Source organism: Excalfactoria chinensis, chromosome 3, assembly GCF_039878825.1.
Source record: "Excalfactoria chinensis isolate bCotChi1 chromosome 3, bCotChi1.hap2, whole genome shotgun sequence".
In the NCBI taxonomy this organism is placed as follows: Eukaryota; Metazoa; Chordata; class Aves; order Galliformes; family Phasianidae; genus Excalfactoria; species Excalfactoria chinensis.
Window position 1 is genome coordinate 80,160,232 of NC_092827.1, and position 18,564 is coordinate 80,178,795.

General features: G+C 42.3%; 1 protein-coding gene across 1 annotated transcript in view; it reads right to left on the reverse strand.

Moving 5' to 3' along the window:
* EPAS1 (endothelial PAS domain protein 1) overlaps positions 1-16,481 on the reverse strand; it is a 76,917-nt gene extending 60,436 nt beyond the window's left edge. Inside the window, exon 1 of the mRNA XM_072330908.1 lies at positions 16,151-16,481. Coding sequence (XP_072187009.1) covers positions 16,151-16,176 — 26 coding nt within the window. The 5' untranslated portion in view covers positions 16,177-16,481. The remainder of the gene's footprint in view (positions 1-16,150) is intronic.
* Positions 16,482-18,564: the final 2,083 nt, after the last annotated feature.

Genomic DNA, 18,564 nt, shown 5'->3' on the forward strand with positions numbered 1-18,564 from the left:
ACTTGACAAAGATATCAATTCAAGTGCAGTGAACTTTGTCTCCAAAATGGTTGGAAAAATTTGCCTTTAATCTGGCAAATATTCATCATCTAGCAATACAAGAGTGTGGAGAAGTTTCATGATTTGTTCTAGGACCTACCTTCAAAACATCAGTGGTTTGATGTGGAAGTCTGTTTTGAGATTTACACACATACTTCCAAATAAGCAGTGCAGCATGTAAAGTATTACACAACAGAAAACAATTACCAATTGTGATGAGTGTAGACAAAGCATTCTCAAGAGAATCTGTTTTATGTTTGTAATCAACCTCCTAAAAAACAATAGGGCTCTCCTTCCAGCAAATACATAGTACAAACAAAACCCAAACAGTACACTGCTGCCTTGATGGGGGAAAAGATTCTGAGAAGTAAAGTAGATCTTCAGCAGATATGAATTGCCATCAGCAATGAGCTGATTTGAAGAGTTTTCCTCATTACCATCCCTTATGGGAATGACGAACATACGTAACTCCTAACATGAGATTCCCGTCTTCCCCATGCTTCAGGCATGAAAAGGTTCCCATATCCTAGCACTTTTGCAAAAATAATTAAATGAGCACCACAGCAACACAGGAAAGTGAAAATGTTACCGGTGACAATGGCTTCATTGTTACTTTAGTATAACAATGTCCAAGATTAATCATGAACCTGACAGCAAACACCAAATGCATACATACACAATTGGACCTCTCCAACCAAAACAGATCTTTCCACAGCCAGACCCAAAGCTATCACTGCTCAGAAGTTTACTTGTTTCTCCAGCTGAAGACAGCAATTCCTTTCCAGAACAAAGAACTCCAAAAGTACTTTTCAGGTCTTGATTCAAACTCACACTGAAGGTTTTAGTCTGGCCAGCATAAAATATTCTGCACTCTCTAGTGTTAATACTAAAACGTTCTCACATTTGTCCAAAACTGGTGAGGTTTAAACACACTGGAACACTCAGAAATGCTGAGGAAAAGTATCTCATAGGCATCTATTTCAAGCAAGTATTTCATGAATTTTGAAACGCCACTAGAATTAAACTAGTAAGTCATTCTACAAAGGCAACAAGTTCTGTGAACTAAAGTGCAAGTATAATCTTGCTTCTCACAGTTCTGCAAACTCTTGATGTACTCTGGTATCTGTACCATAATTTGCTGCAAGAATGAAGATGCCTGGAGTTACTGCTACTGGGAAGGAAGAAACAAAGACCTGGGCAACTACAGGCTGCAGAACTGCAGTCTCATCTCTATGCCTGGGAAAACCATAGAGCAGGTTCTCCTGGAAGATATGTTAAGGTGAGACAAGGAGGTAATCCAAGACAGTCAGCACAGCTTCACCATGGGCAGATTGTGCCTGACCAGTTTGGTGACTTCTATGACAGAGTGACAGCAATGGTAGACCAATGTAAGGTAACCTATGTCATCTACCTGAACTTCCACAAGGCTTCTGACATGGTCCCACTCCAATCCTTCATCTCTAATTTAGAAATACATAGATTTGAAGGTTGGCCTATTCAGTCTATTTGACACCGGAACAGGTTACCCAGAGAAGCTACAGATGTTCCATCTCTGGAGGCCAGGTTAGGCACCCTGATCTAGCAGGCTGCAACTCTGCCCAAGGCAGAAGGTTTGTAACTGATGATCATTAAGGTCCCTTCTAACTCAAGCCATTCTATGATTCTAATCACTATCTGATTTCTATTCTAACTAAATTCTACACTGAAGTTTCTTTTGATGACTGCATTTCCAAGTAAATTAAAGGCAACATGCGCCAATCCAAAAATCATACTCTGAACTTTATGTATCCAATTCACATTCATCTACAGCAAACCAAAATATACCTACTACCACAAGATACAAAGCATTTTCTGCCTTTGGGTAGAAGGAGAGATGTTTTGGCTGTCAATAGGCAGCGTAGAATCCAAGGTAATGGCATGGAGTTGTGTCAGGGGAGAGTCAATTTGGGGATTAGAGTGGCTGTGCACTGGAACAGGCTCTGGGTCACAGCCCCAAGCTGCTGGAACTCAAGAACATTTGGACAATGCCCCCAGACATAGGCTTTGAATTTTGGGTGGTGCTACGTAAAGCCAGGAGTTGGGCGTGGGATTCCTTCAAATACGGGACACTCTAGATATCTACGTATCTCTTTGTTTTCCCCATGGTAAGGTAGTTTCATATTCCAGAGATTTCCTGTAAGCTCTCTAGCAATTCTTGGTATGTGAACAAACTAAATACTTTCAATACAGCGTATTAAAATAGATTTGCACATTAAATGTTTCCTTCTATAACTTTGAAAATCAGAAGTTACTTCCCACACAAGTAACTATGTAAGAACTGATTGTTAGTTCACTTTTGTACTTTGTTGAGTGTTTAACCACGTTATTTACTTAATCCACCACTTCACGGAGGTAAAAGCCAAGTGGAATGATCATGAAGAGGGATAAAGGTTCATACTCTACACTGTTTATCTCATTTTCTTCAAATGCAGTTTCACAAAGTATATGCAGAGATCTCAGACAAGAACTGATCTCTGTTTTGCAAGAAGTTCTATGTACATAGGATGCTCCAGAAGTAACACCTCCTATTTATTTCCATGGAAACTACAACAGATACAAAGAGCATAATAATTTGATAGAGCAAATTATCAACCAAAAAAACCCACTATTTTTCAGCACACTCACCACCATTAGCTGTGCATTTTTGCTAGTGATGAACAAGAGCCTGCATGTCATGCTGGTAAAAACCTGCATAGCCATCCAGAACATGGCTTGTCTTTCATGTTGCTCTCACCTCTACACAACCCACTGCCTCACTTTCACAATCATTATTTGGCTTCCATAAATGTCCAGCAAGTGTCAATTGAATGTCATTGGGTGCAGTATTTCTCCTAGTGGAGTAATTCAATGACACACCTTTGCTTAATATGCACTTCCATATCAAATGCCACTTTGTCAGACTGCCTCTTCTGCCATCTGTCACACGGCACATAACAGAACATAATAAAATATTGGTGGGAAGGTTCAACCTCTACTGCCATACCACCAATATCCTCCTCTGGTGTCATGGGCCAACATAATCAAACTGGAGGCACTACTTTCAGAACAGCCCTCATTGACTATCAGACTTCAGGAGTTGGAGCTGTTTTGGTATAAAGACACAGCACTAAATCAGCTATGTAAGGTACAAATGCAAACTAAGAAACACAAAGAAAGCAGCACACATCCCAGCAGAAATGACTCGGTAGGTTCAATCCATGGCTGCAATTTATTTAAATCACAATGCAACACAAGATCATTTTATGCTTGCACTGTGTCCCTTACACTGACTCCCTCCAGAGGAACATGATGACTTCATGCTGGCATGATTTGCTCTTGAAGTTTTTAACAAGTCAGGTTCCAGACACTCTTATCATTCAGCTTTGTCTTTAGCTGGAGCTCTGCTCCACATCACCCATCCTTACTCCTGAAACCCCTACTATGACCTGCAATGTAGACTTTGCTCCCTGCAGCATTCTGCTCATTGTATTTCCCAGGTTTGAAGAGAAGCCACTACTCACACAACAAGCACCATCTGTCATCCGTAAATAAATAAATAAATAAATAAATAAATAAATAAATAAATAAAGCACAGAAAGTAAAACTACCAGTCACTGCAGTTCATGACTTCATTTTCGAGAACCTGGCATTGTGTTACGCTCTGTTTATGATATTTAGTTTTGTGGGGAGGGGAGTGGAAGTTTTTCTAAGCTTTGGCAGGCAAAGAGACAGGAGTGGTGCTGCGCAGATAACAAGCTTCTTGCTTTATCTTTTTTGAGGCCTGCTTATACACTTTGCAAAGCTGCCAATAAAAGCCTGTTCAAAATGTTATGCTTTTCTCACTCTCTTCCTCAGCCTCAGGAAAGAGTCTGCTCCCTTCTCCAGGCCTGCCTGTCATGCACAGGCAGGAGAACCTTATCCTGAGCAAAGACCACAGGCCCATGGAAGGAGCTTGCTCATGCTCACCGATCTACAAACAGTCCAGGCTGACTCTGTAATTCAGCACTACCCTCCTCCATTGCAGCTCTTAGACCAGAGCAATGGAGACCAAACAGTTGCTGTTTGAAGTGCTGCCAAGCCCCCAGTCTGTGAGGAGCTTTGGTTTCTGTGCAACGGTTGGATCTTTCTTTTTGTCCTTGTCATGCTGTTGGGTTGCTTACCGACCCACATCTAGAAAAAAACCGAAGTAATCTAGGTGGTTATCACCTTCCAGACATATTCAGAGCTGTACAACTCCCTATCCCACCAGCACCCCATCTTCTGACCTGCATAATGATCTCATATGACAGGAGGGCTCAAATCGAAGGTGATGTAAATTAGGGCTTAGGTCACACGTCAGCACATGGGTGTAACCTGCATATTGAGGGATAACATGTAGCGGTGCAGTGAAGAAAGCAAATAGCCAGGAGAATGAGAGATAACCTAGCTCCTTCCATTTGTCAACCTCCTGTTTGAGTGTTTTCAAACTAGGTTTACTACACGAGCTCCTTGCTAAACACAGCTATGGCATTGTGTGGGGCCTGGAAATAGAAAGCTCTCACTTCAGTAAGTTTACAGACTAAATAAATCAGGGAGGAAGGAAGAACATAATACCACACCAGTTTTCCAGACTGGGGAGCAAGGACTGATGACAGAAATCAGCCACCCTGGCTGGGCTACACTACCCACTATCCACTGGCCACTCCAGTTGGGCAACAGGGCCTTCAGAGAGAGTATGGTGGAGAAAGGTAAGAGCACAAACTGCAGAGGTGACATTCACTTTCTCACTGCAACCTCATGCAACAATCAGTTCTGAGTGTGAAGAAGCAGATCTGAAGATGGAATTTAAAAAAAAAAAAAAAAAAAAAAAACAAAAAAAAAAAACACCAAACATTTTATTCAGCTTAGCTGTGCATTATGTTGTGCTTTGGCCCAGGTTCCCCGTTCCACAGAGGCTTTGTTCAGGCCAGTCGTGTGGTTAACAAACAAAAGTAGGGTTGAGGGGGTTGTTTTTTCTTAAGCACAAAATAATGGGCATTTCGAAACACCAGCATTAAGTTTCCCTCAAGTTACCTGCACTTGCTTCTATTCCACTTTCAGGTCAGCACATGCCTAAGAGAATAGGATAGTCCCTCTTGTGAATCAGTGGGAAGGCAAACACAGCTTTGCTGTTATGTAAAAGCCAGTAGCAGCGTCAAGACAATTTAAGGAAAGGATATACTCATAAAAATATCCTTCTGATTAGTAATGGCAGTAACACATCCTTCAAATCATTTTCAGAAAGAAAAGTAGAACTGAAATTATTAACTGTAACTGATAACCTTACACCTTTAGCACATAAACTGCCCACCCTCATTTGGATCAAAAAACCAGAAAGATGTTCCATCAGTCAAACAAATATGTCTCCAAATCACTCATGCATAAGTGCAGTAGTTAGCTGCTGTACACATGGGGTAGGAAAGCAAAAGAGGAACTGGCTTCCTCCTCTGCAACTGAAATTCTCTTATCTTGCTGGCAAAAGTTGGCTAACTCCATCACTCCATGTTCCCCAAATTAGCCACTTTGAAAGAACACTGGGAAAAGAGTAATGCCAGTCAGCATGAGGAGACAGTAGAAGTAGTAAATCCCAAACCTAGGGTCCCTTGTGAGGTTTCCTTCGTGACAGAGATTCTCTTTAAGAAAGGATGGGAAAAATCAAGGCCAGCCAGAACTAGCAGTGCTCCCTTCTTGGATTGCTCCCAATAGAGCCATTCAATGTGAGAATTTCTTCTTGCATTTGTGTATACAATCGTGGTCCAAATGTCATTAAAAAAAGTCTTCATTCTCAGCAAAATTCATACCAGCTTCAAAGTCAATGCTCTCCATAATTATGCAAGCCTGATAATACTTTCACTGACATCCCTCAACAAGTATTTTATCACAGAGGCGTTTGAAAATCTAAGCAGGATCAACAAGGCACAGTATCAGAAGACATCCTGGTATTTGCAACAAGTTTTAGATACAAAGTCCGTAACAGTTCGGTACATTCATAGCAACATTCCACATTTAAATATGTAAAAACTCAGACAGGGCTTTTTTCCTAGTGTTTGTTAACACCACACAGACCTTTGAAGTACTGTGACAACAAGCAGCCTGTAGCACCAAGAATTTACTCGCAGAGAGGGTAATACAATGGTGAATAGACAGGGCTAAAGGACCAACAACAGCTGCTACAATGTCCGAAAAACAATGGCTGAATGGGGCTGCTTTGTAGTTTATCATACAAATGCAAGTGCGAAGACAACAGCAATACCAAGAGTTTAAGTACCATTTTATGGCATTAAAGACTTTAGATGTGCTAATGATCGAGACAAAATACAAGGAATGTACCCTAAGCACATTTCCACCACCTTTAGGAAAAAGTCCTTCAGAACCACGCGACTTCGTGCTCTGTTCAGTTCATTTTCTAAGCGGTATTTGCATCTCACAAACGCGTTTTAAAGGAAAAACACTACATAGCAACATTTGAACTCTGAGATGACTTGCATCAAACTTTTCAGTTCCTAATGGATTTTTTTTTCCCTAGTACTAAGGTTTTAAGAAGTGAATAAGACCTCTGGCACTACAAATTACCAACAAACTTTCCCTTTCAAGAAAATAAGACTTCATGCAACAAATTTAGGCCACTGCACTGAGTTTTAAAAAGGTAGTAAAATCACTTTCTGCATATAAGATAGTACACATTAATGGATTTGGAACCTGACTGCCTACAGAAAACACATGTGCAAGAGCTGAGGTGGATGTCACCTACTAGGATCAGTGCATTTCAAGATACTGTTGCATCTGTTACTGAAAGCAACAGCTTTCATGGGAAAGACAAACATTTCTATCTCTCAACATACGTAGGCAGGTTTTCAAGAGCATGACTCTAAAATTATCAGTCCTCTGAGAACAACCGAGTTAGAAATTCAGCAACGTGGGTTTCTTTTTTTTCCATCTCTTCCATATTTTGACTTTCCCATTTGTAACATCAAGAACTGCTGATGTAGGGTGGAGTGTGGGGGTGTACCTTTACTGCTGTGTTTTCCACCATACTACTGTTTTTCAAAAGCTGTTCTCATAACAAAAGCTAGAGAAGGCATTTGTCATCTACAAGTCACTCTTCCTGCTTAAACCAAAGACGGCTGAATATTTTCATTGCACACAGTATCTTGTTTGAGCAATTGCCAGTTTTGATGGACTGGGCCTGTTCTGTGTGTAAAGCCCCAGGTGACAAAGGCTCCTCGAGTAGCCTAAAAGGGACATTTTAGTATTTTGGTATAGCAGACAGACTTAAAACTAGTCTTCCTGAAAGGAAGGCATAAACTTGATTCAGGTCAAGCCACCAAAACAAATTCATGCACGTCTACCATGGCTTTCAGTAGAAAATAAATAAATAAAATCTTAAAAACAAAGAAATCAAGAAATCAAATCAAATACCAGAAAAATATCTTTCATTATAAGAAGGTTGAACAATACCAAAGTCTCATTCAGACTAAATTTAAATAGACCAGTTTTGGATGATCAACATAGTGCAACATGGGAATTTAGTTTGCAAAGTGAAGTGAAAGGTAAAATGTTTCAGCACTCTACAAATGCTCTGACAATTTCTCAATCCTATTTCTTTATTTTAGTCTAATATGAGCTCCCATTTCCTCCTTAGATAGTTATTTTCCAAGGAAATATTTTACAGCAAACCTGAGTCTTAAAAAAGTGCACAGCTCCATCAAGTATAACTACAGCTTTTCTAGTTTTTAGTAACTCATTCCTAGAAACTTGCATGTTGTATTTTGCCTTCATTTCCCCAACTCTGACTAATGCATTTTGATATACTATAACGCAAATAACAAACATTTACAGTAGATTAAGTTCATGTTTCACCTGTTTCAAATATTTTCTAAATGATCCTGGTAATCTTATTGCGCATTTATCTGCAGACTGCTTGTTATCAAGTGCTGAACGTTACACCCACATGATTCATCCATACAGAGAGCTGCTCAGTTTTAAATAGAAAATTAGAAGGAAAAAAAAAACAACAACCAAAACCAAACACACACCTCCCCCATACTCTGACTATTTTTAGCTTCTCATTAAATAATACATTTTTCCCAAAACAAACAAATAAACAAAAGAAAAAATAAAATAAAGGGAAGGTCAGCCTGCACATACTCTAATTCTAAAACGTTGTAAAATTTTGTAAAATGACTTGATCACATGGCATTGATTCACATCCAGATGTAAGGGGTGCTGCTCTGCTTCTTGAGCTTTCTATCCTGTTGGAACTGCAGAGAAGGTGAAGAGAGCAACAGGGATGAAACAGTCTTTAAAAGAAAAAAAGCACTGAGGCAGACAGTAGAAGGTACTCTGGCACATAGCACTATTGGCTTCTCTGTAGAAGCAGCAGTAAGGTAACCCACTGGAGCAGTTCAGTAGCAGACAAGATAAATTAGATACCAATGGGGTTCATCCTGTGCCCCAAGATGGATACAAAACCAGAGATGGATGTGTGACAGCCGTGCTGGTACCATCCCCACAACCACCATGTTGTGGCCCTTCACTCCTGGGAGTGGGAGGACCCTTGCCAAGATCAACAAGACATCCTAGGTGGGTCATGGACATGCAGAGAGGCAGGTCAAGAACATCTGTCTCATGGGGTGTGAATCATAGAATCACAGAATCATAGATGTGCAATGGCCAACAGAGCAGCCTCCTTCAGCAAGGAAGAGCTAGAGTTATGCTAACACAGAGGTGGCAGTAAAAATTATTTTCTGAATCCAAAGAAATTTAAGGGAGTTTTTACACCAGCCCAGATCAATAAGAAATAGCATCTTCCCATCATGTATTTGAAGTTGTCCTTTATCTTGCAGATCTGAAATGCAGATGCAAATACTTGTCTGGAAGTCACTACTCTTAAAATCACCTTTGTTCCACCACAACTGTAAAATAAGCACTTCTTTCATAGAGAAACAGTGGGTGACCTAATCTCCACTACTGCTAGCTGGAACAACAAAAAAAGCTGAGAAGACACTTTAGTTGCTGTGAGTTATTGTAAGATCTTGGTGGGGCACTAACCCTTCTGCTTACTGACAATATAGTAAGAAAACAAACAAACAGAAATATCCCATCTATATAGCTCATAAACCATCACAGCTAGAATTGTGTCTACTTTGCAGCCTTTGTGTTTCTGGCCAGGTTTGAAATTTGTGTGGGTCACCGCTGAGATTGAGGGATGGATCTCAAGATTTGGGGGGAGGCATAGACAAGATACATTTATAGACATGCACTTACTTCTGCAACTTGTTTGAAACACCAATAAATCGTTGGAATCATTATGAAATAGTCACTTTGGTTCTACAGAGATACGATAAGCACTTGACATTTAAAATAGATGCTACTTAATGTTTACTTGCTTGAAAGCAGATCACTACACGACGGGATGAAGCAACTAGAGGGGCACGTTTCAACATAGCTGTTTCAGGAATGAAAGAGAAAAATGCTACAGATCTCTACTACCCTGTTTCAGTCCCACTTGGAAGATAAATAAGAAAATAAATAAGAAATTCTTTTCCTTCTGCATAGATGTACAGAGCTTGTTCACAAAGCTAAAAAATAAGCTGGTATTAATCGCACACCCACAGGCTAACATAAAGCATTTCTGAGTTTTCTGAATTTTTCAGACAATCTTTTTGGAGGCAACACCCTAAACATTCTAATCAAAGAAAACTGCTGATTCCACATATTCGTGCACAGAGGAGGGGTCAAGACCAGGGCACCTCTCTGACTGAAAAACAGGCATAAAAATTCAACTAAAGCAACTTTGCTTCTTGCCTGGCAAAACATTTGGTGAGTTTCTATATAATAGAATATCGAATATTTGCTGTGTCATGTAATGCAGTGGATGGAGAAGCAAAATGGATATTTTAATCTACCCCAAAGTCCATGTAATAACAGTCAAGTGAATTAAATTACAAGTCTAACTGCTCTAGGACCTAAATATGTGCATTTAATCAGAATATATTATGGTAGGTTTAGCTTCAGCCACATTTTCTAGGGCTAAATAAAGTCACAAAGAAAAGAACCAAAATCACAATTAGATTTGAGCTCAAGAAGTAAAATCATAATTAAATGAGAGTTACTTCAGAACATGACTTATTTATCAGCCAATTGGCTTACTCTGCTTCATTAAACTATTTTTTAAAGGCACAGTAAAATGCAGTTTCCTATTTTACGTATTTCAAAAAGAGTCCTCATGAAGAGTAGCCCTGTAAATCCAAGAAGGCAGTTATTTGCTGCTATATAAGCAGTCAAGATTTAACACTGTGCAGATAACTATTATATTGCCTTTCAAACAAATGGAGCACAAGACTGACAAATGAGAATTAAAAGTACCAGCTGCACAATAATCATTCTTACTTCTGTCTAATTTAAGAGAAAGATTCCATCTACACTGTGGCAAGTACTACAAGTAAAATTATTTATAACTGCCAAGATGACACTACATACATGACATTATGCATATTGGTGTAATTAACAGAAAAGTATCACTGGATTTCACAATTAGCTTTAGAGAAATAAAACCATTCTTTACATTCAAATTATGTTAAAATTCAACCTCTTCAATCATCTTTTATTTGCTTACTCTAATGCTTTTTCCAATTGAAACTAAAGTGCATGTTCCTGTACCATTGCTCAAGTGGTATAACAGATTCAACTTAATACATCTCAATAGAGTTCTTAGCTCTTCACACAGAAGGTTAACTATGTACAACACGTTAAGCTTAACCAGTGCTTTTGGAAAAGGTACACTGAAATTTGACACAAAGTGCCTCTCACATCCCTGAACCTCTTGATGGAGGTCAAGGGAGCAAATCCCACCCCACCATAAGAGCAGAGCAAGTCAGAAACAGCTTCATGAGACTCAAGCCTATGGGTCCTGAAGGAATGGGATGATGTGGTTGCCAAGCCACTCTCCATCATATCTGAAAAGTCACAACTGAGAGGCAAAGTCAACAGTGACTGTAATAGGAGAGGTAATCTGAGAGAGCCAGCACAGCTTCACCAAGGGCAGATCATGCCTGACCAGTCTGGTGGCCTTCTATAATAGAGTAACAGCATCGGTGGACAAAGAAATGGCAACTGATACCATCTACCTGGACTATGACATGGTCCTGCACCACATCCTCATCTCTAAATTAGAAATATATGGATTTGAACCTAATGCATTCTATGATTCTATGATTATTGCTTATACTGAAGCCTCATCTATGCAAACCGTTTGTTTTTTTTTTGTTTTGTTTTTTGTTTTCCCTAGATAACAAGAATTCCAGGTTCTGTTGTCACCACTGGCTGTCAAGACTGCTTCCATGATAGCAAACAGTTCTTAGAATGCAGAATCATCAACAAAAATATTCACAAAACTCTTGCAGATGTGGCAGTCAGCTTCTGGAGAACGTGATTTTACACTTGCCTGCAGATATATCAAGTATTGTATAGCAGTTAAGTAATTTAAACTTTCTATCCCCACTGCACCAAACAGCATATGTATAGCATATCTTACACATGACCCAGAAACAAAAATACTGAAGAGTTTTATGAGTTTTACATCATGTTAAGATGCACTACAGAAAGGCAGAAAGATCATTTTTAATACCTCTTGATGAAACTCCTAAACCAGCAGCATAATCTTCGAATTTCTATTAGCAAATTACCACAATATGCAATATATTCCCCATGGTCCAAGTAGGGTAAACACTACAGAAAACAACCAACAACAGGAGGTGAAACTAATCTATTGTCAAGATACATGCTATGCACATGGAAAACCATCTAGTTGCATCAGTGCAAAGTACAAATCCTGAGGAGTCCAGATATCTTTTGGAGGGCTGCACACACCAGGAAACATTCACACTGCAAACCATGCTCACTGTGAATACCACCTCATTAAGCTCAAACACTTCAGCTCTGTGGATGGAAGCTCCAGGAGCCGGGCAGCTGAAGCTGAACTTTCCAAGCTGACCAGGAAGCCAAGTCAGAGTTCAGCACAACCTGTTACAGGCCATTGTGGGAAGAAGCAGATGTGGACACCTGCAGCCAGGTGTTCCTCATTCAGCCCTTGGGCTGAATGAAACATCTGTAGAAATACAGCAAGGGTGATGAATGCAGAAACCAGAAGGCCAAAAGTCAAATGTCACACTCAAGACTTCTCAAAGCAGTGGCAATGTCATTGCCAATAAGGCTTTATTACTTTTCACTATAAACCTCTTCTCAGGAATTTATAATTGCCATAGCAAGCCTAAAGCAATAGCCACCAGCTCAGGTGTCTATTACTCACCACTTAACCTCCTTCGAAAGGGAACAAAAAATTGATTTGTTTTGAATTAGAATAAGAAAAGGAAATTGCTGGATCCCTCCAGCTGGTAACTGGGCTATAGACAGAGAATACACCAGCTGCAAACAGCTTCAGCTTCCTAAGTTATTCTACAATGCAGAACAACACCACAATGTATAGAAGTGATGTGGATCAGAAGGCAGGATCTGTTGGTCCCACTCCAATACAGCAGCATAAGCTCAGTCACTCCACAGTTGAATTAGCCACAGTCATTCAAGATGACCTGTGCAAAATGAAGTGCTTGCCTTTTTGGTGATGACGCATAAATCCAGACATCATATTGTTAACATCCAACAGATTGCTCATCAGGAACTTAGGAAATTACATTGCCTTTTGATAACTTCAGTAAGAGAAGTTGTAGGGCAAAGGTTAGCATAGAAGTAATCGGGAGTAAATTAAATGTAAGGACTTTGCGTAGGGAAATGCTGAGTAATAACAAAATATGACGTTTTTGTTTTGTTTCTTTACATGGTTGAGTAATCTCTGCAATAGTCTACTAAGCAATGTGTTCAAAGCTCCATCTTGAAGTAAATACAGCGAGGTTTACAAGAATATAAGTAAGAATACATACTGGCAAGTAGATGATCTAATCCATCGTCATCACAGCATAACAGATAAACAAGAGGCAGTATATCTGTCAATCCTGACCTACCTTAAAATAGAAAGCATACTGGGTGCTATAAAACTGAGACAGTACATTTCCTGAAAACTGCAGTTTAACACCTTGGCCCATCCAAACTTTTGCATTTCCTGGCATCCAAATTCATCCACTAAAAGCAAGCAGCTACCTGAGCTCTGGAGCGCAGGGTGTCAGGGCCATTTCCTCATCCTTGGGAGGAACAGCCAAGAGTGATTTCAGCTTGGCAGAATCACTTTCTTGAAGCAAAGGTAAGTGGAAACTGAGGCACAAGCTGTCTGTCATAGGGCCTCAACATCTAATAAAGCCAAATGTGAAAGAGGAACTGAAAGTAACCACTTATTTAGCCGATGATGGGAACAATCTCATTTGTCATTCACTGGACATGAAGAAGTTAAACAGATTTACACAACATTTCATCCTTTGGGTCTGTAATCGGGTTATCTACAGACTCCTTTCGGGCTTCAGGTCCAAACTTGTTATTATGTGGGAACCCCTACTACAGAATCTCCATAAGCTGCAAAATTGGTTTATTTCTCATACTACTAGAAAAATCTAAAAAGCCCCAGACGACACAGTTGCAAAGTCCAAACCAAATTATGTATTACTACTCAGTGGTACCAGATCTGTCCTGGTCTCAAGCTCTTCTCAAACATATACTGCTGTCTGTCCAGAACAGTACATTGAACAAACCATCCAATCCTAACAAAATAATAATGTCCCTCAAATTAAATTTACAGGAACAAATGATGAGTGAATAATTTAAAAATATCCCAAGACAATCTTAAAAACTGTCCCGGTTAAATTGAGACTTATTTACTAATTGTCACCGTGCTGCAAAATATTCATAAATACAGGTTTGTTTGTTTTTTTTCCCTCCCCACCCTTGATTGTTTAATCAAATTGATTTTCACCCTTCACCAATTTCCTATATTCGGTATTTAAGACAGCGTAGATAATGAACTTTTTGTTAAGTTAAAAATAATAATCGCATTAATCTCAACTAGTTTTAAACGTAAGAAATGATATTGTTAAATGTGCTCGTTCCAGCGAAAGCAACTGCTCTTTCTCATTGACAGACAAAGCTCCAAATGAGAACCTGAGGATGCTCTTCAACTTAAATGGCCCATTAAAAGAATCAAAGATTATCTTCCACAGAGCATCTGTTTAACAGTAAGAGAACTGCTTTTCTAAACATATGCGCCAGAGTTGCCTGCAAATCCGGTAAACCAGATTACCACCACCACCTTTTTTCCCTGAAATCGATTTATAAGTGCCATTAGCCAGTCAGGTTAGAGTTTCCAGCTGTATATCTGGATAGAAATTGAGAGAATAACACAACAACTGTTGAACTCAAGGCAATAAATCTATTCCACCATAGTAAAAAAATTAAGAAAATATGTCTCTTGCTTCAATATGCTACAGAGTGCGGTTTTTCCTACAGGCTCAGGTACGTATTCGGACAGAGAGACACAAGCACGGTATCTTAAATCACTCATGTGATACGCTCGCAGTTCTTTCACAAACGCCAATTTACACAACAATCCCACGAGCCAGATAACAACAGATAGCCTACTTCGGAGAGAGACAGAAAGCTGTCACCGGAATGTCACAATATTTACGGAAAATCGAGGACAGGGCAGAGATTAGCGATCAAACACTCAGTTTCTAGTTCCGTGAACTTTCTACGTTGTACCTTAAAAGCATTTCTCCAGAGCACTTCAGCGTCCTGTCCTGCAACCTCAGGTACCCCTCACCCCCCGACTGTGTCTGAATGCTAAACCCAAAGAGATTATGAGTTTCTCATGAAAAGAGGCGATGCAAGGAAGGCAGGGAGTGTGCGTATTGAGAATACACTGCTGCTTCATTCTTCTAACTCCTATAAACTTCTATAAGACGTTTTTATAAGCACACCTTACAGTACTGCTATTGTTTGCTCTCTCTGACAAAAGAGGACACGCAGTGCACCCACGTTTTATGCTCTGCACAGAGCCCAGAACAAACTACACTGAAGGTAATTCGCTAATTGTAAACCATTCGAGTTTGAGAAACGGAGACAGGCTGCACGGGAAACATATGGGATGTACGACTTATTCCACGGTCACAGAGTGACTCAATAAAAAGGCAGCCTTTCTACCAAACCAGCGTTTAGTGCATCATCAGCTGGAAGGCACACATGACAAATAGCGAGATAAAATTCTTACTTGGCAAATCACATCTTTTATGAACACAATCTATAGTCAGAACAGAAGTGCAACCTGAGCCAATAATAGAAGCAGCCTTGTGACTGCCTGTTGTAGACAACAGGCTGAATAAACACCCTGTCTGAGGTTTCGTGGACCTTTATTCCCTCGCTTAGTGCTCACCCTTATAAACTGGCGAACGTGAGCGAGGGAGCTTTATTTTGACGTTCAGCCTCAAGAATCAGCGGGGAAAACGCTCTGAAGCGACTACAGACGCGTGTTAAATCGCTGTTACTTCTTCATAGAATAGTTCACTGGGGCAAAAGGAAGACGGTCGGCCAGCCCCGGCCCCCGGCTCGCACTGAACGCTGCCTGCCGGGCTCACTACTCGCACCGCCGACACTCTAGGAAACGTGCGGCACACGAGGAACTCCACGGAAGCTGCGGGTTTGTTCTGATCGAGTGCCCAGCACGAGGCGGCCGCGGGGATGTGCTGAATGAAGTTTATTAGGCTAGTACCACTTGTGTACACTCTCACGGTGTGCCAACCGCCTCTAGGCAAAAACGTACGAAGCGCATTTAGCTACAAAGATGCTTCCGTCCACTTGCACACCGAGAGGCCAAAACCGACGGCAAGCCAAAGCGCCTCCGCGACCGCTCTACCAGGTGCACCTGCCCGGGAGCTCCCATAGCACGGACACGGGCACAGCGCCTTCGCTCCGGGCGGCGGCCGGGCCGGGCCCCTTCCCGCTGCTCCCGTCGGGACCGCCCGCGGGTGCCCAAACCCAGCCGGGCCGCGGCCGCCGCCTCCCGCCCGGTCCTCGCGGAGTTCAGCCGCGGCCCCGAGAGGAACGGAGCGGCCCGAGCCCCTCACCCGCAGCCCCTCACCTCTTCTTCTCCTTGTCAGCTGTCATCGCGTCGGCTGTCGGCTCCTGCGCCGCCTCTCGGGCCGGGGCGGGCTCAACACCTGCACGCGGGACGCGGGACTCCTCGGGCGGCCGGCCGGCCGGGGTCGGCTGGGGTCGGCGTGGCCGGCTGTGCCGGGTCGCCCCCGAGGCGGGCGTACAGTCTCAGGACACTGCCGAGGATTGTACGGCCCGCCCGGGGGAGGCAGAGGCGGCGACACGGCAGACGGGAGCGGCTCGGCGACGGGCTGTGCTGCTCGGCGCCGCCCGCAGTAAGTTCTCACTTTAAACCTTGGGCCGCCGCCGGCCGCGGAGACAGGGCCGGCCCCTCCGCTCCGGCCCCGGCCCGGCCCCGCCGCCGCCGCCGCGCCCGCCAATGGGGGCCGCTGCCGCCGAGCCCGGCCTCCCCGCCCCCAGCCCCGGCACCCGCCCGGCCGCGGGGCAGCCGAGCTCCCGGCCCCGGGATGCCTTGCGCACCTTCCTTCCCTCCCCCCGCTTCTTTTCTTTTTTCGTTTTAAAACTTATTTCTTTTCCATTATAAGACGGCTTTAGCCCGCTACCTCCCCGCGCGTCCCTCCGGGGGGAGGGGGGAGAAGGGGGAAGTGCGATCACACCTGCCCCGCCTAGGCTGAGAGTGCCGGGGACGACCCTGATCCCTGCGTGGGAAAAGTGCGCGTGTTTAGCAAACATCAATAATAATAATAAAAGAAAGGAAAACGAGCAAGCAACACGCACAGCTGGCACCCGTATGAACTGAGCTGCTAGCTCGGGCAGTGCACATTACAACTGTCCCGGCGTGCGGGAGCAGCGGCTGGGTCGGAGGACTGCGCTGGGACCGGGCTGCCTGCCCCCGGCTTGTTTGACAGTGCTGTTTTCTACATCATGCTGCCTTCATGTTATTTAAGCTTTAAAACTCTCTGCTGCTGAAACACAACGAGGTGCAAGCTGTAGCGAGCAGTGGTACAGCTCAGCTCATCCCAACACCTGCTACAGCGTGCTGTGGCATCAATGCAAAAACCTCAGGGTTCTCTTACTTATTTACACTAAAGCAAATAATCTTGCTGGACAAGGGGTGATGAAGATTTTTTCTGAGATTATCTTTCATCACCATACAGAGTGCAGTCTTATCCTCATGTTTTCTAATGCGTGCCTTACATTTTTCCATCTCAAAACCAAACATACACCTTTGCATGAAGCTGTGCCAGGTTTCTCCTACTTCTGGAAAATGGCAGACTGCAGGCCAAGTGAAGCCAACTAGATACTGTCCTTGGTCATTCAAATGGGAGAGATTTCCCTATGCCATGTCCTAGGCCGTTTTGTTTACAATGGGTCAGAGGTTTGTTCTCTTTTATACCATATGGATGTTTAAAGAAATGTATTTGGGTTTGAATTTGCATATTCTGCTCTTGGCTCTGAATAGGGCTACACATGCTTACACAGCAACAGCCTAATTACGTGGTAACAGGTTTGGTTTTTGTTTTTGTTTTCTTGTTATACAACAGAGCCTAAACAAAAGAAACCCACAAATATTTAAAACCTAAATAAACTTAGTTAAACAGAATTTGTGTATGCAGGACTAAATGTAGCCTTCTGGGAATAAAAGAATGCAACAGGATCAAAGAGCCAAGTCACTCATTTCCTACATTAAATAGACCTCTTCATCCTGCATTGATCTCTGCTGATGTCAATGCTCCTTGCTGCATCTTAGACTACTTCACTTGGATAAACAACTTGCCTTCAAAAATCAGACAAGACAAGAATTTTAATTGGCTAACTCCAAACCACACAGTAAATTTCAAGTATTTCAGGTCTATCCCATTGGCCCAGCTCTTGTTGGCTCTGTCTGCATGGATATAGCACAGCTGAGCGGCAGCCTCAGCCTCTTGCTCTCTTACTAGCGAGGCCTGGAAGTGCTTTCCCAGTTGCAGCATCACATCCAAGAGATACTCCAAACCCCAGCATGCCCTTCTCTGTGGGGACGCTAGTGGTTACAAGGCAGAGCAGAGCCCAGAACAACCAGAACCTGTCTGTTGCATCATTAAGGTGAAGCAAACAAGCCTGAGAGATTCTCACAGCTCCATTACAACTTCAGTTCCTAAAGCTGCCTATACTGTTATTTCTGGCAATCGAGCTCTCCATCTTGACCACAAGGAAAACAAATGTCCTGCCCTCTGGAGCCTGAGCTGTGAATTCCCTCCCTTTCCCATGACTACTCAGAGAGGGAGATTTTTAATAGCATCGTTACTCTATTTGATGCATTCTGAGACAATCAGGCACCTACAGAGAGAGGAAGAAAGCTTTCTCTTTGCTGGAGAACAGTAGAGAAAATCGTTTTGTTCTAGCTGAACCTCATTACTGTTTTAATCTCCTTTACTGTCAGCCAATATTTATTAACAA